This window comes from Salmo salar, chromosome ssa09 (assembly GCF_905237065.1).
Source record: "Salmo salar chromosome ssa09, Ssal_v3.1, whole genome shotgun sequence".
Classification (NCBI taxonomy): domain Eukaryota; kingdom Metazoa; phylum Chordata; class Actinopteri; order Salmoniformes; family Salmonidae; genus Salmo; species Salmo salar.
The window spans coordinates 111,026,906-111,046,936 of NC_059450.1; the positions used below are offsets into that span (position 1 = coordinate 111,026,906).

The following is a 20,031-nucleotide window of genomic DNA, read 5'->3' on the forward strand; positions in this document are numbered from 1 at the left end:
ATCAACTGTTCAGAGGAGACTGCGTTAATCAGGCCTTCAAATAAACCACTACTAATGAACACCAATAAGAATAAGAGACTTATTTGGGCCAAGAAACACGAGCAATGGACATTAGACCGTTGGAAATCTGTCCTTTGGTCTGATGAGTCCAAATGTGAGATTTTTGGTTCCAACCGCCATGTCTATGTGAGATGCAGAGTAGGTGAACGAATGATCTCTGCATGTGTGTTTCCCACCGTGAAGCATGGAGGAGGAGGTGTGATGGTGCTTTGATGGTGACACTGTCTGTGATATATTTAGAATTCAAAGCACACTTAACCAGCATGGCTACCAGAGCATTCTGCAGCGATACGCCATCCCATCTGGTTTGCACTTAGTGGGACTATCATTTGTTTTTCCAACAGGACAATGACCCAACACACCTCTAGGCTGTGTACGGGCTATTTGACCAAGAAGGAGAGTGATGGAGTGCTGCATCAGATGACCTGGCCTCCACAATCACCCGACCTCAACCCAATTGAGATGGCTTGGGATGAGTTGGACCGCAGAGTGAAGGAAAAGCAGCCAACAAGTGCTCAGCATATGTGGGAACTTCTTCAAGACTGTTGGAATAGCATTCCAGGTGAAGCTGGTTGAGAGAATGCCAAGAATGTGCAATGCTGTCATCAAGGCAAAGGGTGGCTACTTTGAAGAATCTCACATATAAAATATATTTTGATTTGCTTAACACTTGTTTGGATACTACATGATTCCATATGTGTTATTTCATAGTTTTGATGTCTTCACTATTATTATACAATGTAGATAATAGTAAAAATAAAGAAAAACCCTTGAATGAGTAGGTGTGTCCAAATGTTTTACTGGTACTGTAAGTATGCATGCACGCTGCTCACCATAGCAGGGTAGAAAAGGATAAAGACTGCAGAGCCCAGTAAGGAGGTGGGCCCCAGTATAGCCAGGTTGTAGCCCATCCCCAGCACAGCAATAAGAGGCCCGCCTGCCAGCAGACTGCCCACAGCCGCCGCCTCAAACATCCGCTGGCCGTCGTTAGAACACATGTTGATCAACTGCAAGAGAGACAGCGATAGACACTTACATCAGTACAGAACTACACCGTCTCTCTTACTCTGCACGCACATTGTATTGCATTGCAAATCATGTATTTCGGAAACAATAGCAAACTGTTTTGCAATGCTAGTACTGTATTAAAGGTGGGTTTCTCGTTCAGACTAAAGATAAGCAACATCTGAAAAGGTTGAGCCTAAATGAGAGCTAGCATTATTGTGAGGCTAATCATTATCTCACCCCAGTCCCCCCACCCCATCTCCCCAGCCCAGTTCTCTTAAAGAAAAACATTTGCGTGAAGCCTCTGTCTGGTGGTCCCACCTGTCCCATGGATTTGTCTCGGATGCTGCGGAGCCGGAGGATCTTGTGGAAGGCCATGGTGAGGATGGCTCCCCGCAGGCGGGTGCCTGTGCGGTAGTTGAGGGCCCAGGTGAGCGCCAGTGACCAGGAGCGGACCAGCTCGGTGCACAGCAGCCCCACGACCAGCAGCAGGCCGTATGGCAGATCAGGCTCTGCCTGCTCTGTGTACTCCAACAGCCGCTTCACCACAAAGGCCTAGCAGGAGTGGAGAGGGCAGGGATGAGGGGGAAAGATGAGAGAGCACAGGACACGTGACTGACAGCAGCACCATGTCCAAGAGACATCTACACCAGTGCCATCATCATCATGGACATCTACTAATTCAAGAGTAGCTAAAGCCGTCATGCCATAAACTACCGATAATCATCTGAAGAGGGAAGTTGAACAGGCTCTACTGATTAGAGATAGAATACTTTTTCTTTAGTTTCAGCTCTCACCCTTTGCTAAGATTTTGTTAAGATCCTTTAAAAGAGAACAAGAGTAACAGTGAACAGAGAAACCCATTCCAACATGACATTTCCTACTGTTTGCATCATCAGGTAAACGGATCACTTGGGGTCACTTAGAAAAGTCCTTATTTTTGAAAGAAAAGCACATGTTTGTCCATTAAAATAACATCAAATTGATCAGAAATACAGTGTAAATGACTATTGTTGCTGGAAACAGCTTATTTTTTATGGAATATCTACATAGGCGTACAGAGGCCCATTATCAGCAACCATCACTCCTGTGTTCCAATGGCACGGTGTGTTAGCTAATCCAAGTTTATCATTTTAAAAAGGCTAATTGATCATTAGAAAACCCTTTTGCAATTATGTTAGCACAGCTGAAAACTGTTGTCCTGATTAAAGAAGCAATAAAACTGGCCTTCTTTAGACTAGTTGAGTATCTGGAGGGTCAGCATTTGTGGGTTCGATTACAGGCTCAAAATGGCCAGAAACAAATAACTTTCTTAAACTTGTCAGTCTATTCTTGTTCTGGGAAATGAAGGCTATTCCATGTGAGAAATTGCCAAGAAACTGAAGATCACGTACAACGCTGTGTACTACTCCCTTCACAGAACAGCACAAACTGTCTCTAAACAGAATAGAAAGAGAAGTGGGAGGCCCCGGTGCACAACTGAGCAATTTCTCGCATAGAATAGCTTTCATTTCTCAGAACAAGAATAGACTGACGAGTTTCAGAAGAAAGTGCGTTGTTTCTGGCCATTTTGAGACTGTAATCGAACCCATAGATGCTCCAGAAACTCAATTAGTCTAAAGAAGGCCAATTGTATTGCTTTTTTAATCAGGACATAATTGCAAAAGGGTTTTCGAATGATCAACTTGGATTAGCTAACACAACGTGCCAGTGGAACACAGGAGTGATGGTTGCTGATAAAGGGCTTCTGTACGCCTATGTAGATATTCCTTTTTTTTTTTAAGTCTGCAGTTTCCAGCTACAATAGTCATTAACAAAATTAATGTCAACACTGTCTTTCTGATCAATTTGATGTTATTTTAATGGCCAAATTTCTAAGTGACCCCAAACTTTTGAACGGTAGTGTATGTCTAATAGGCCTGGAAGCAGATAATACAATTGAGAAAGATTGAGCAAAGTGAATAGGAAAAAAAAGTATGGATTCCACACACACATACTGACGATGTACCAACAATCAATTCTACATTCAAGTTAATCAGTCCACAACCAGGGAGTGTCAGCAAACCTAAATTGTTGATAAATGCATGTTTTATTTAAATAGGCAAATAGAAACCGTGAAACCATTTGTGTAAACTATTTTTCAAAATTGCACAAACAGCACACATGTAATTCAATCATAAACAGGTCAAAAAAAAAAAAAACAGCTGATCAGATCCAGCAGGAAAGAGTAGCATTTCACAGAGGCACAAGATCAGGTCAACAGAGTTTTGAAAGGTTTAGCCTCAGTCTTTTAGTTTGTTTTGTTTACGTTTCTAGTCCTCTTGGTTGAGATATGTGACATCTCATATTTAGTTGCGTTAGGTCATTGTCCAAAGATCCAAAGAGGGAGAAGAGGGTGGGCAATAATAAAAATAGAACCGAAGCCCCTCTGCCCTGCCCCACTGGCACTGATCCTACAGAAAGGGTGTTCCACCAGCGGGCCAGGTCAACCTGGCTTTTAGTGAGGGGGGATTATGAGGCCCCAAAAAGGTAGAGTCTGTAGATACAAGCCTAGTATTTTGTATCTCCCCTCTAGCCTGAACAGTCCAACAACACCTCGCATTTAGGGGGAAAACCAGGTCGATTGTCTGAGACACTAATATGAAAGTCTGACTGAGCATTTGGGTGGAAGTTTGTTTATAACAGCAGATTGTTATCAGTGTTAAATCAAGAAAAACAAAACAGCACTGAACATTGCATACAAACATAAAAATAAAAACAATGTTAACGACAGCATTTTACAGTGCTTTGTGGTAACCCATCAGTTATTTTTTTAAGATATTTTTTATATGAGAGAGAGAAAGAGAAAGAGAAAGAGAAAGAGAGAGAGAGAGAGACACATTTCAGAGAAAGAACTTTGATCCATCCCTGCATGAGAAACATGCCCTTACCTCTCCGGCTTTCTTCCCCCAGGGTCTCTGCCTGCTTCATTCTCTATTTCTCGCCGAGGGGTTTAAACGGACACCCTGTGGAATCTGAAGAACAGCCTCTGTCACACGCCACCTTGCATGGGGGGGAGCAGTGAGCACAAACACTTGTATGCCATGCCCTCACCCCGTCCCAAACTGCCCATCTATAATAATAATAATCTTCCCAGCTAACACATTTTGGTTAACGTTCTGGGAAAAAAGCATTAGATTGTGGGAAGGTTCCTGAACCAACATAATGTTCTCAGAACATTGTAGGCAAATTATTTTTCAAATTCCCAAAGGAGATCAACTAGGAAGCATTACAGGAACATTCTGTGCTAGCTTGGTTGCTTTAACCTGGGTGAGAGACACAGGTGTGTTGCTGTGCTGCTATACTAAGAGCAGATGACACAGTACTTGGGATGCAAAATTACTAAAACTTTCCCAAAGTCTCTGGGTTTTCCTGAAAATTCACAAAACCTGAAAATTGTGGAAAGGTTTCGGGAATTTTGCAACCCTTCACAGCACAGAGGTAGAGACGGCTCACTGTGGTCCCTGTGGAAGAGAGGAGGATGACAGAGGCTATCCTAGGAAAAATGGGACTGATTAACCCTAACACCTGGGTCGTGTTCATTAGGACACGCAACAGAAAACGCTTTGCATCGCATAACAAAAATGTGTCCAGGTAGTTCCTCCCTGTTTCAGTCCGTTTTTTTCCGTTTGGTGCCTAACGAACACAACCCTTCCCTCTAAAGCACCTGTTCTCACCTAGGAGGCCTACAAACACCTGAATAACATAAAGAACAGCTGTAGGATGGACAATTGCAACAGGTGTCATTTATCTAGTCACAGAGACCATCTAGGGGGCGACAGACAGGAGTATGGTTTCTGACTAGGTGTTGTTAACTAAAGAACGAGGATTCACAATTTCCATAACCCATAACATTGTAGTCTCCTCAAAAAAGCCAGACACAATGGATCCAAGATGACACCATTGAATCGAAAAGAAACCGATTTGAGTTGGACTGGTAAAACCCCCAAAACAACCCATTCCATAACCCTCCTGTAGTATCCAGTTCATTTGTTCAGAATGAGTGGTCAGTAAGGCATGTTTCAGACCACAGTGTAGCCCTTTACACTCGTACCCGTAAACGGGTTGAAAATGGCAGATTTGGTCACTGATAAGCACCTAAATTGGAACACAGCGGCTGTACAGTAACATGCTATAAATTGTTAGAGCTCAGGCTCTGCGCTACATAGCACTGTATCGGTTTTCACTGACAGCCATCCTGAACTTGACTAGAAGTTGCGCTCATCCCTCCTGCCTATTGGGCAACTTTGTTGTCTGAGGGGAAATGCTGTAAATGAAGAGGACTCGATGCATTTTGAAAGATGAGACATTAAGGATTATCATAAATACCACATTGATGTCATACAAGCAAGCCAAACACCTGCGAGTCCAAATGTGCACTCCACATTTCAATATCATAAAACTCATATTTAGTGTCAATGTTTTTGCTCCACAGTTAGATGACATGGCGTCATAGGCTCATTATGTTAAAGAATTCACTCCAGAATACTCACCTGAATGCACTCACGCACCCAAACCTCTTTCTATGCAAACCAAAATGACCATCTGTTTCTCTGAACTGCCTAGTGAAGCCTAGCACTAATATCATATTTTAGAACTTAGCTGGTCATGTTGGCAATAGAACACGCTTTCAAATAATTCCCACCTGAACTAGATCGACATTTATAAATGGGCCATTTTTGGATTGTGGAAACAACAGTAATTGTGTGATGGTAGAGATTCAGGGTTGTGTTCCAAACAAAACAAATACAATTGTGCTTGCTCTAGTTCCTCAGCGGCACAGCTAGGAAAACTAAAAAAGACTAGTTGAGTCATAAAAATGCATTGAAATTACCTAGGAACTGCACACTTTGGAAAGGTGTGTAGCCACTTTGAAACACCATTTAGACCCTTCACTCAAACCCTTGTCCTTTTTTTGTCTTATGTTGCACCTCCACCACATTTACCGTGAAATGTCTTATCATGTTACTGAATGAATCCAGAGTTTTTTCAGATTTCATTATAAACAAATGCGACGAAAAGTACAGTAAATGTAAAATGCACATAAAAATCAACAGTGTAATGTTTGGATTCAGTCTTGTGTCAAGTGAACGGTTGTGTCCTCAATTTAGGTCTAATCATTTTCCCATAATCTCCAAACTGTTTCCTTTCAATTGCTACCATGCTTATGCTTTTCATATTTCTTCTGTAAGAAACATTTCAATTTAGCCCTATCCATATAGGCCAATTCCCACGAGTGTAAAGGGTTAACAATGAGACAGAAGAATCTTAACACATGTAACACTCACCTGTAGGCCTCAGCCTTGATGGAGGGAAGGGGACAGAGGCAGGGGGAGAGAGCGCTACTGAAAGAAAGCCTCCACAGGGGAAGGATGAGATGACGTTACTTACTGGGCCACTGAAGCCGGCTAGCTGGGTGACCATGAGGCAGAGGATGGAGAGAAGAAGGCGCGTCCGACAGAACGCCCAGACTACACCGCACAGGGAGGCCTCGTCCCCTTTCACCCTGCGCTCCTCCTCCCACAGGCCGGCCAGCCTGCGCACACACAGGTGATCAAACCAAAGTCGACCAACAATCACTCACTCTATTCTCCCTCTACTAAGAGTCAAGACTGGAATTGTCGTGCCAGAGACAGGCACCACATATGGGTACAAATCCAGTCTCAGCCTTTTCTCTGTATTCCTCTGAAACTGTCCCCACTCTACATTCCTGTTATCACAGTCCATAAAACAATAAAACAAGTTTTCTTAAGGGGTAAAAACGACAACTGTTGAGAACTCCGACCCAAACCAAGACCAGTTAAAATGTTGACAAATAAGACAGAGGCCGAGACCCAGGGCAAGCGGGTTCTTGGCATCTTTCAATTACCTATCCTTGGAAGGGTGACCTTTGTGACCCCATATGTGCAGCAATCAGTACTGACCTGTGGCGGTTGACCTTGCAGCTTTCAAACTGGGACACGGCCCACACATCCTCCAGCTGTAGCTGGCCTTTGCGGTGGGCGTGAACGGCCAACGGGGTCAGCCAGTTGAAGGTCATGAAGGAGAAGAGGCCCGCATTGTCCACCGGGTGCTCGTGCCTGTGGGGGGAGTGGGGTGGAGTTGTGGGGGACAGATACAGTTAGAGGAACTTCTCATGTACAGCAAGAGGAGTCTCTCTCTCAAGATTTCCTCCTTAGTTATTCCTTGCCAACATGTTGCCAGAGAGCACCTACAGATAAAGTCGGAAGTTTACATACACCTTAGCCAAATACATTTAAACTCAGTTTTTCACAATTCTTCAAAATTCAGGTCAGTTAGTATCACCACTTTATTTTAAGAATGTGAAATGTCAGAATAATAGTAGAGAGAATGATTTATTTCAGCTTTTATTTCTTTCATCACATTCCCGGTGGGTCAGAAGTTTACATACTCAATTAGTATTTGGTAGCATTGCCTTTAAATTGTTTAACTTGGGTCAAACGTTACAGGTAGCCTTCCACAAGCTTCCTACAATAAGTTGGGTGAATTTTGGCCCATTCCTCTGGTGTAACTGAGTCAGGTTTGTAGGCCTCCTTGCTCGTTCCCCAGTTTGTGTGTTGTGGGTTTGTATAGGTATGTGTATTTCAGAAAATGGCTTCCTGGATTCCCCCAAGCAGCTGATTGGTCGGCCCGATGAACGATTGGAGCTGACCCCGCCCTCTCGTCAGATAAAGCTGTCTGCAATTACAAACTCCTCCAGCTGGATAAAAGCCAGTGTTCCTTTGTTAGGGGAGAGAGCTTCTTGGTATGTCCTGTTTTGGTTGTTGCTCCTGTGTTGGTTGTTGGTCTGTATGAATTTTTGTAAAGTATTTTGTAGCCGGTCCTGCTGACGTTTGTGTACGCCATAGGACGAGTTTTTGATAAGTGAAATTGTTCACTTTAAGTTTGTATTATTCTGTTTCATTTGTTCCCAGGAGGGGAAGTGAAAGGCACCTTGGGAGTGCTTAGGAAAGAGGCCTGCGGGTATACATATACCCTTAGTATGAACTATGTCTAAGCACAGTAGGAAAGACCTGGACGGACCATCCCCTGTATTTTAGTTAGTGTGCTATTTAGGTAAGTTGTGGGTAGGTAAGGTAGGAGAGGGGGCTCTGCACCTACAGTCACATACCTCTTTCACTCCATGGGCAGTTGCGTGTAGCAGGGTGTTGCATTCCCTCCAAGAGGCGTGCATTCTATGGGATTGAGGTCAGGGCTTTGTGATGGCCACTCCTATACCTTGACTTCGTTGTCCTTAAGCCATTTTTCCACAACTTTGGAAGTATGCTTGGGGTCATTGTCCATTTGGAAGACCCATTTGTGACCAAGCTTTAACTTGCTGACTGATGTCTTGATGTTGCTTCAAAATAATCCACAATTTTCCTTTCACATGATGCCATCTATTTTGTGAAGAGCACCCCCCCCCCCCCACAACATGATGCTGCCACACCCGTGCTTCACGGTTGGGATGGTGTTCTTCGGCTTACAAGCCTCCCCCCCTTTTTTCCTCCCAACATAACAATGGTCATTATGGCCAAACAGTTCTATTTTTGTTTCATCAGACCAGAGGACATTTCTTCAAAAAGTACGATCTTTGTCCCCATGTGCAGTTGCAAACTGTAGTCTGGCTTTTTTATGGCGGTTTTGGAGCAGTGGCTTCTTCCTTGCTGAGTGGCCTTTCAGGTTATGATATAGGACTCATTTTACTGTGGATATAGATACTTTTGTACCCGTTTCCTACAGCATCTTCACAAGGTCCTTTGCTGTTCTGGGATTGATTTGAACTTTTCGCACCAAGTATGTTCATCTCTAGTAGACAGAACGCGTCTCCTTCCTGAGTGGTATGATGGCTGCGTGGTCCCATGGTGTTTATAATTGCGTACTATTGTTTGTACAGATGAACGTGGTACCTTCAGGCGTTTGGAAAATGCCCCCAAGGATGAACCAGACTTGTGGAGGTCTACAATATTTTTCTGAGGTGTTGGTTGATTTATTTAGATTTTCCCATGATGTCACGCAAAGAGGCACTGAGTTTGAAGGTAGGTCTTAAAATACATCCACAGGTACACCTCCAATTGACTCAAATTGTGTCAATTAGCATAACAGAAGCTTCTAAAGCCATGACATTTTCTGGAATTTTCCAAGCTGTTTAAAGGCACGGTCAACTTAGTGTATGTGAACTTCTGACCCACTGGAATTGTGATACAGTGAAATAATCTGTCTGTAAACAATTGTTGGAAAAATGACAAAGTAGATGTCCTAACCGACTTGACAAAACTATAGTTTGTTAACAAGAAATTTGTGGAGTGGTTGAAACACTTAGGTTGGAGTCATTAAAACTAGGTTATGTAAACTTCTGACTTCAACTGTATATCTAGGACCTAGTCTTTCCTGACCACTTGGCCTCACAAGGAAAAACTCTAGGTACTACCAATATGCACCTGTAACAGTGTCCGGTGGTGGTGCTGCTTGCTTACTTGCTGGTGGAGCGAATAGGTTTGAGGACGCCGACACTGTGTTGGTATTTGCTCCGCACTGCTTCCTCCTCCAGCTCTTTCATGTAGGGAGCACCACCGTCCAGGGACAAACCACCCTCTGCCCTTGCCGCCGTTTCCAGTGCATCCTGGGATTGATGGAGATTAATGTATAGTCAATAAGAGCAGATACATTTTAAACAATGACGTATTGGATGCATTGGAAGCATTTAGCTTGTGGCGGACGTCACAGTGCGGACGTTAGAGGTAGCCGTACCACCTACTACAGCTCACCCCGAGACTAGACCCTGGGACCTTGTCCTAACAAACCCACGTGACTACCCTCCTAAAACGTACTTAGCCAGTCACGCCACCAAAAAGGATTTAAATTGGAAACAAGTGGATACATCTCAGGTTCTGGAGTGTGTTTATAAATCCCCATCCGTTACACTTACACTCATTTTTGTAGTATCTGCCCCTACAAGTTTGATGACAGTACATTTGAGAAGTTCACTCAGACATGACTCGAGAGGAAGATACTTGTTGCCAGTCATCAAGTATTAGGTAATCATCTGGCCGCCTCATTGCTCCGAGTGCCAGAGGGCAAAGAAAGCAGAACCTTGTAGTATACATCCCAAATGGCACCCTAATCCCTACATAGGGCAATGGTAAAAAGTAGTGCACTATGAGCCCTCGTCAAAAGTTGAATGTGCCGACAACAAAATCACACAAATAATCAATGGAAATCCAATTTATAAACCCATGGAGGTCTGGATTTGGAGTCACACTCAAAATTAAAGTGGAAAACCACACTACAGGCTGATCCAACTTTGATGTAATGTCCTTAAAACAAGTCAAAATGAGGCTCAGTAGTATGTGTGGCCTCCACGTGCCTGTATGACCTCCCTACAACGCCTGGGCATGCTCCTGATGAGGTGGCGGATGGTCTCCTGAGGGATCTCCTCCCAGACCTGGACTAAAGCATCCGCCAACTCCTGGACAGTCTGTGGTGCAACGTGGCGTTGGTGGATGGAGTGAGACATGATGTCCCAGATGTGCTCAATTGGATTCAGGTCTGGGGAACGGGCGGGCCAGTCCATAGCATCAATGCCTTCCTCTTGCAGGAACTGCTGACACACTCCAGCCACATGAGGTCTAGCATTGTCTTGCATTAGGAGGAACCCAGGGCCAACCGCACCAGCATATGGTCTCATCTCGGTACCTAATGGCAGTCAGGCTACCTCTGGCGAGCACATGGAGGGCTGTGCGGCCCCCCAAAGAAATGCCACCCCACACCATGACTGACCCACCGCCAAACCGGTCATGCTGGAGGATGTTGCAGGCAGCAGAATGTTCTCCACGGCGTCTCCAGACTCTGTCACGTCTGTCACATGTGCTCAGTGTGAACCTGCTTTCATCTGTGAAGAGCACAGGGCGCCAGTGGCGAATTTGCCAATCTTGGTGTTCTCTGGCAAATGCCAAACGTCCTGCACGGTGTTGAGCTGTAAGCACAACCCCCACCTGTGGACGTCGGGCCTTCATACCACTCTCATGGAGCCTGTTTCTGACCGTTTGAGCAGACACATGCACATTTGTGGCCTGCTGGAGGTCATTTTGCAGGGCTCTGGCAGTGCTTCTCCTGCTCCTCCTTGCACAAAGGCGGAGGTAGCGGTCCTGCTGCTGGGTTGTTGCCCTCCTACGGCCTCCTCCACGTCTCCTGATATACTGGCCTGTCTCCTGGTAACGCCTCCATGCTCTGGACACTACGCTGACAGACACAGCAAACCTTCTTGCCACAGCTCGCATTGATGTGCCATCCTGGATGAGCTGCACTACCTGAGCCACTTGTGTGGGTTGTAGACTCCGTCTCATGCTACCACTAGAGTGAAAGCACCGCCAGCATTCAAAAGTGACCAAAACATCAGCCAGGAAGCATAGGAACTGAGAAGTGGTCTGTGGTCACCACCTGCAGAACCACTCCTTTATTGGGGGTGTCTTGCTAATTGCCTATAATTTCCACCTGTTGTCTATTCCATTTGCACAACAGCATGTGAAATTTATTGTCAATCAGTGTTGCTTCCTAAGTGGACAGTTTGATTTCACAGAAGTGTGATTGACTTGGAGTTACATTGTGTTGTTTAAGTGTTCCCTTTATATACCATGGAATTGTTGAATACTCGTTTCTGATTTGCTTGAAGGGCATTCTAAAGCGTGTTATTTCTCTTTTACGCACAGTGTATTTGCACAGTATTCAATGGCTGTAGTTCCATCTTAGATGTTTTATGTTAGAGCTAATTTGGAAAGCAAAAGTTGAATTGAAAACAGGGCATTGTTGAATTTGATTTTCATAATAGCAAGCTAGAACTGATGGTTTGTTTAGCAAGGCAACTGCTGTCACCATCTAGTAAACTTGCTAGCCACTAAAGTGGATGAACACATTTCTAGATCCCAAATAGCACTTCCTGTTTCCGGTCACAACTTGCAGACTTGTTTACATGCTGCTGTGTGTTTTGTTGCCGATCTTACTTTGCTACCTGACTACCTCACGGTTTTTACTTTTTCATTACCGTATATTTTTTGTTTTTCCCTCACTCAACTTTTTTCATTCAACTTTTTCACCCCGGAGGTTTTATCTGGACATGGTTCGTCAGGACTTCAAACAGCCGACGCTAAGTAACATTAACATGATGCCTTCTAATTGCAGTCGTTGTACTTATAATATACAGGAGAACGATCGCCTTACGGCAAGGATAGCTGTGCTGCAAGCCCAGCTTCAGACGCAATCATTAGGCAAGGGTAATTTCAGTGTAGGAAAGGATGAAACAGCGTCTGTGCCACTAGTAAGTACAGATAGTAACGTTAGTATAAACCCCCTCGCACGGTCCCCGCAGCCGGACAACTTTCTCATGGCTTCTGGAGGGAAATGCTGTAGGAATGCTCAACTGGTGTCGCTTATTCAGCCGACAGAAACTTTCAACCGGTTCTCCCCATTAAGCGAGTCGGAGTCGAAACTTCTCTGGTCTCTACTCCTCCCGTTGTGGGGTCTGAGACGCCGAAAGCTCCCACCATTAGCTCTGACAAATTGAAAACCCTCGTCATTGGCGACTCCATTACCCGCAGTATTAGACTTAAAACGAATCATCCAGCGATCATACACTGTTTACCAGGGGGCAGGGCTACCGACGTTAAGGCTAATCTAAAGACGGTGCTGGCTAAAGCTAAAACTGGCGAGTGTAGAGAGTATAGAGATATTGTTATCCACGTCAGCACCAACGATGTTAGGATGAAACAGTCAGAGGTCACCAAGCGCAACATAGCTTCAGCGTGAAAGATGTGTCGGCATTGATTAATTGTCTCTGGCCCCCTCCCAGTTAGGGGGAGTGATGAGCTCTACAGCAGAGTCTCACAACTCAATCGCTGGTTGAAAACTGTGTTCTGCCCCTCCCAAAAGATAGAATTTGTAGATAATTGGCCCTCTTTCTGGGACTCACCCACAAACAGGACCAAGCCTGGCCTGTTGAGGAGTGACGGACTCCATCCTAGCTGGACGGGTGCTCTCATCTTATCTACGAACATAGACAGGGCTCTAACTCCTCTAGCTCCACAATGAAATACGGTGCAGGCCAGGCAGCAGGCTGTTAGCCAGCCTGCTAGTTTAGTGGAGTCTGCCACTAGCACAGTCAGCGTAGTCAGCTCAGCTTTCCCCATTGAGACCGTGTCTGTGCCTCGATCTAGGTTGGGCAAAATTAAAGATGGCGGTGTTCGCTTTAGCAATCTCACTAGTATAAAGACCTCCATTCCTGCCATTATTGAAAGAGATTGTGATACCTCACATCTCAAAATTGGGTTACTTAATGTTAGATCCCTCACTTCCAAGGCAGTTATAGTCAATGAACTAATCACTGATCATAATCTTGATGTGATTGGCCTGACTGAAACATGGCTTAAGCCTGATGAATTTACTGTGTTAAATGAGGCCTCACCCCCTGGTTATACTAGTGACCATACCCCCCGTGCATCCGGCAAAGGCAGAGGTGTTGCTAACATTTACGATAGCAAATTTCAATTTACAAAAAAAAAAAAACAATGACGTTTTCGTCTTTTGAGCTTCTAGTCATGAAATCTATGCAGCCTACTCAATCACTTTTTATAGCTACTGTTTACAGGCCTCCTGGGCCATATGCAGCGTTCCTCACTGAGTTCCCTGAATTCCTATCGGATCTTGTAGTCATAGCAGATAATATTCAAATTTTTGGTGACTTTAACCTTTTGGGGCTAGTGGGGGGTATTTGCACGGCCGGATAAAAAACGTACCCGATTTAATCTGGTTACTACTCCTGCCCAGTAACTAGAATATGCATATCATTATTGGCTTTGGATAGAAAACACCCTAAAGTTTCTAAAACTGTTTGAATGGTGTCTGTGAGTATAACAGAACTCATTTGGCAGGCCAAAACCTGAGAAGATTCCTTACAGGAAGTGGCCTGTCTGACCATTTCTTGCCCTCCTTGATCATCTCTAACAAATACAGGGGATCTCTGCCATGACGTGACACTTCCTTCGGCTCCCATGGGCTCTCAGAAGGCGGGAAAAAGCTGAACGATGTAATTCCGTCCCCAGGCTGAAACACATTAGCGCGTTTGGCAAGTGCTCTATCAGAGGGCCATTAGACTGAGGCTCGTGCATGAGGGGATAGCATGCTTTTACTTTCACTCTCTTTGTAATAAAAAATGATTTCCCGGTCGGAATATTATCGCTTTTTTACGAGAAAAATGGCATAAAAATTTATTTTAAACAGCGGTTGACATGCTTCGAAGTACGGTAATGGAATATTTAGAATTTTTTTGTCACGAAATGTGCCATGCTCGTCACCCTTATTTACCCTTTCGGATAGTGTCTTGAACGCACAAACAAAACGCCGCTATTTGGATATAACAATGGATTATTTGGGACCAAACCAACATTTGTTATTGAAGTAGAAGTCCTGGGAGTGCATTCTGACGAAGACAGCAAAGGTAATAACATTTTTCTTATAGTAAATCTGACTTTGGTGAATGCTAAACTTGCTGGGTGTCTAAATAGCTAGCCCTGTGATGCCGGGCTATCTACTGAGAATACTGCAAAATGTGCTTTCACCGAAAAGCTATTTTAAAAATCAGACATAGCGAGTGCATAGAGGAGTTCTGTATCTATAATTCATAAAATAATTTATGTTTTTTGTGAACGTTTATCGTGAGTAATTTAGTCAATTCACCGGCAGTGTTCGGTGGGAATGCTAGTCACATGCTTGTCACATGCTAATGTAAAAAGCTGGTTTTTGATATAAATATGAACTTGATTGAACAAAACATGCATGTATTGTATAACATAATGTCCTAGGGTTGTCATCTGATGAAGATCATCAAAGGTTAGTGCTGCATTTAGCTGTGGTTTGGGTTTATGTGACATTATATGCTAGCTTGAAAAATGGGTGTCTGATTATTTCTGGCTGGGTACTCTGCTGACATAATCTAATGTTTTGCTTTCGTTGTAAAGCCTTTTTGAAATCGGACAGTGTGGTTAGATTAACGAGAGTCTTGTCTTTAAAATGGTGTAAAATAGTCATATGTTTGAGAAATTGAAGTAATAGCATTTCTAAGGTATTTGAATAACGCGCCACGGGATTACACTGGCTGTTGAGTAGGTGGGACGCAAGCGTCCCACCTAGCCCAGAGAGGTTAACATTCACATGGAAAAGTCCACAGACCCACTCCAAAAGGCTTTGGAGCCATCATCGACTCAGTGGGTTTTGTCCAACATGTCTCTGGACCTACTCACTGCCACAGTCATACTCTGGACCTAGTTTTGTCCCATGGAATAAATGTTGTGGATCTTAATGTTTTTCCTCATAATCCTGGATTATCGGACCACCATTTTATTGCGTTTGCAACAAATAATCTGCTCAGACCCCAACCAAGGAGCATTAAAAGTCGTGCTATAAATTCTCAGACAACCCAAAGATTCCTTGATGCCCTTCCAGACTCCCTCTGCCTACCCAAGGACATCAGAGGACAAAAATCAGTTAACCACCTAACCGAGGAACTCAATTTAACCTTGCGCAATACCCTAGATGCAGTTGCACCCCTAAAAACATCTGTCATAAGAAACTAGCTCCCTGGTATACAGAAAATACACGAGCTCTGAAGCAAGCTTCCAGAAAATTGGAACGGAAATTGCGCCACACCAAACTGGAAGTCTTCCGACTAGCTTGGAAAGACAGTACCGTGCAGTATCGAAGAGCCCTCACTGCTGCTCGATCATCCTATTTTTCCAACTTAATTGAGGAAAATAAGAACAATCCGAAATTTCTTTTTGATACTGTCGCAAAGCTAACTGAAAAGCAGCATTCGCAAATGGAGGATGGCTTTCACTTCAGCAGTAATACATTTATGAACTTCTTTGAGGAAATATCCTGATCATTAGAAAGCAAATTACGGACTCCTCTTTAAATCTGCGTATTCCTCCAAAGCTCCATTGTCCTGAGTCTGCACAACTCTGCCAGGACCTAGGATTAAGGGAGACACTAAAGTGTTTTAGTACTATATCTCTTGACACAATGATGAAAATAATCATGGCCTCTAAACCCTCAAGCTGCATACTGGACCCTATTCCAACTAAACTACTGAAAGAGCTGCTTCCTGTGCTTGGCCCTCCTATGTTGAACATAATAAATGGCTCTCTATCCACCGGATGTGTACCAAGCTCACTAAAAGTGGCAGTAATAAAGCCTCTCTTGAAAAAGCCGAATCTTGACCCAGAAATTATAAAAAACTATCGGCCTATATCGAATCTTCAATTCCTCTCAAAAATTTTAGAAAAAGCTGTTGCGCAGTAACTCACTGCCTTCCTGAAGACAAACAATGTATACGAAACGCTTCAGTCTGGTTTTAGACCCCATCATAGCACTGAGACTGCACTTGTGAAGGTGGTAAACGACCTTTTAATGACGTCAGACCGAGGCTCTGCATCTGTCCTCGTGCTCCTAGATCTTAGTGCTGCTTTTGATACCATCGATCACCACATTCTTTTGGAGAGATTGGAAAGCCAAATTGGTCTACACGGACAAGTTCTGGCCTGGTTTAGATCTTGTCTGTCGGAAAGATATCAGTTTGTCTCTGTGAATGGTTTGTCCTCTGACAAATCAATTGTAAATTTCGGTGTTCCTCAAGGTTCCGTTTTAGGACCACTATTGTTTTCACTATATATTTTACCTCTTGGGGATGTCATTCGAAAACATAATGTTAAATTTCACTGCTATGTGGACGACACACAGCTGTACATTTCAATGAAACATGGTGAAGCCCCAAAATTGCCCTCGCTAGAAGCCTGTGTTTCAGACATAAAGAAGTGGATGGCTGCAAACTTTCTACTTTTAAACTTGGACAAAACAGAGATGCTTGTTCTAGGTCCCAAGAAACAAAGAGATCTTCTGTTGAATCTGACAATTAATCTGGATGGTTGTACAGTCGTCTCAAATAAAACTGTGAAGGACCTCGGCGTTACTCTGGACCCTGATCTCTCTTTTGAAGAACATATCAAGACTGTTTCAAGGACAGCTTTTTTCCATCTATGTAACATTGCAAAAATCAGAAACTTTCTGTCCAAAAATTATGCAGAAAAATTAATCCATGCTTTTGTTACTTCTAGGCTGGACTACTGCAATGCTCTACTTTCCGGCTACCCGGATAAAGCACTAAACAAACTTCAGTTAGTGCTAAATACGGCTGCTAGAATCCTGACTAGAACCAAAAAAATTGATCATATTACTCCAGTGCTAGCCTCCCTACACTTGCTTCCTGTTAAGGCAAGGGCTGATTTCAAGGTTTTACTGTTAACCTACAAAGCATTACATGGGCTTGCTCCTACCCATCTTTCCGATTTGGTCCTGCCGTACATACCTACACGTACGCTACGGTCACAAGACGCAGGCCTCCTAATTGTCCCTAGAATTTCTAAGCAAACGGCTGGAGGTAGGGCTTTCTCCTATAGAGCTCCATTTTTATGGAATGGTCTGCCTACCCATGTGAGAGACGCAGACTCAGTCTCAACCTTTAAGTCTTTACTGAAGACTTATCTCTTCAGTAGGTCCTATGATTAAGTATAGTCTGGCCCAGGAGTGTGAAGGTGAACGGAAAGGCTGGAGCAACGAACCGCCTTTGCTGTCTCTGCCTTACAGGGGCTGAGTCACTGGCTTACTGGTGTTCTTCCATGCCGTCCATGGGAGGGGTGCATCACTTGAGTGGGTTGAGTCACTGACGTGGTCTTCCTGTCTGGGTTGGCGCCCCCCCTTGGGTTGTGCCGTGGCAGAGATCTTTGTGGGCTATACTCGGCCTTGTCTTAGGACGGTAAGTTGGTGGTTGGAGACATCCCTCTAGTGGTGTGGGGGCTGTGCTTTGGCAAAGTGGGTGGGGTTATATCCTGCCTGTTTGGCCCTGTCCGGGGTATCATCGGATGGGGCCACAGTGTCTTCTGATCCCTCCCGTCTCAGCCTCCAGTATTTATGCTGCAGTAGTTTGTGTCGGGGGGCTAGGGTCAGTCTGTTACATCTGGAGTATTTCTCTTGTCTTATCCGGTGTCCTGTGTGAATTTAAATATGCTCTCTCTAATTCTCTCTTTCTTTCTTTCTCTCGGAGGACCTGAGCCCTAGGACCATGCCTCAGGACTACCTGGCATGATGACTCCTTGCTGTCCCCAGTCCACCTGGCCGTGCTGCTGCTCCAGTTTCAACTGTTCTGCCTGCGGCTATGGAACCCTGACCTGTTAACCGGACGTGCTTGTTGCACCCTCGACAACTACTATGATTATTATTATTTGACCATGCTGGTCATTTATGAACATTTTAACATCTTGACCATGTTCTGTTATAATATCCACCCGACACAGCCAGAAGAGGACTGGCCACCCCTTATAGCCTGGTTCCTCTCTAGGTTTCTTCCTAGGTTTTGGCCTTTCTAGGGAGTTTTTCCTAGGGAGTTTTTCCTAGCCACCGTGCTTCTTTCACATGCATTGCTTGCTGTTGGGGGTTTTAGGCTGGGTTTCTGTACAGCACTTTGAGATATCAGCTGATGTACGAAGGGCTATATAAATAAATTTGATTTGATTTAGTGGCAAATGTGTTAAATTATAGCCCTGGAATAAAAGGGATAATCAACTCGTGGCTCTATGCGTTCTTTGGAACATAATGCAACTCCAAAAGCGTGTCGTGGAACACACCTTCCACGTTGTTCATTATTTTCCATAGAACGCATAGCCTCTTGTTGATTGTCCCTTACAAAATAAAATTATAAACCCAGCAAAAAAAGAAACATCCTCTCACTGTCAACTGTGTTTATTTTCAGTAAACTTAACATGTGTAAATATTTGTATGAACATAATATTCAATCACTGATATATAAACTGAACAAGTTCCACAGACATGTGACTAACAGAAATTGAATAAATTGTCCCTGAACAAAGGGGGGGGGGGTGTCAAACTCAAAAGTAACAGTCAGTATCTTGTGTGGCCACCAGCTGCATTAAGTACTGCAGTGCATCTCCTCCTCATTGACTGCACCAGATTTGCCAGTTCTTGCTGTGAGAGGTTACCCCACTCTTCCACCAAGGCACCTGCAAGTTCTCGGACATTTCTGGGGGAATGGCCCTAGCCCTCACCCTCCGATCCAACAGGTCCCAGACGTGCTCAATGGGATTGAGATCCGGGCTCTTTGCTGGCCATGGCAGAACACTGACATTCCTGTCTTGCAGGAAATCACGCACAGAACGAGCAGTATGGCATTGTCATGCTGGAGGGTCATGTCAGGATGAGCCTGCGGGAAGGGTACCACATGAGGGAGGAGGATGTCTTCCCTGCAACGCACAGCGTTGAGATTGCCTGCAATGACAAGCTCAGTCCGGTGATGCTGTGACACACCGCCCCAGACCATGACGGACCCTCCATCTCAAAATCGATCACGCTCCAGAGTACAGGCCTCGGTGTAATGCTCATTCCTTCGACGATAAACGTGAATCCGACCGGGGCGGATTGGGGCGGTGTGTCACAGCATCATCGGACTGAGCTTGTTGTCATTGCAGGCAATCTCAACGCTGTGCGTTGCAAGGACACATTTGTTCAGGGACACATTATTCAATTTCTGTTAGTCACATGTCTGTGGAACTTGTTCAGTTTGTCTCGGTTGTTGAATCTTGTTATGTTCATGCAAATATTGACACGTTAAGTTTGCTGAAAATAAATGCAGTTGACAGTGAGGACGTTTCTTTTTTTGCTGAGTTTATAACTAGTAATCTAACAATTTTACAACTACCTAATACACATATCTAAGTAAAGGAATGGACTAAGAATATATGGATGAGCAATGACCGAGCGGCATAGGCAAGATGCCATAGAGGGTAAAAATGCAAGATATGTAAACATTAA

At 44.2% G+C, this 20,031-nt stretch overlaps 1 protein-coding gene across 1 annotated transcript in view; it reads right to left on the reverse strand.

The window, feature by feature from the left end:
* LOC106612343 (ATP-binding cassette sub-family C member 5) overlaps positions 1 to 20,031 on the reverse strand; it is an 88,675-nt gene that overhangs the window by 46,423 nt on the left and 22,221 nt on the right. The window contains exons 3-7 of the mRNA XM_014213393.2: positions 9,582 to 9,727; positions 7,029 to 7,184; positions 6,496 to 6,640; positions 1,387 to 1,620; positions 894 to 1,067 (exon numbers count right to left, since the gene is read on the reverse strand). Of these exons, the coding sequence (XP_014068868.1) occupies positions 894 to 1,067; positions 1,387 to 1,620; positions 6,496 to 6,640; positions 7,029 to 7,184; positions 9,582 to 9,727 (855 nt within the window). The remainder of the gene's footprint in view (positions 1 to 893; positions 1,068 to 1,386; positions 1,621 to 6,495; positions 6,641 to 7,028; positions 7,185 to 9,581; positions 9,728 to 20,031) is intronic.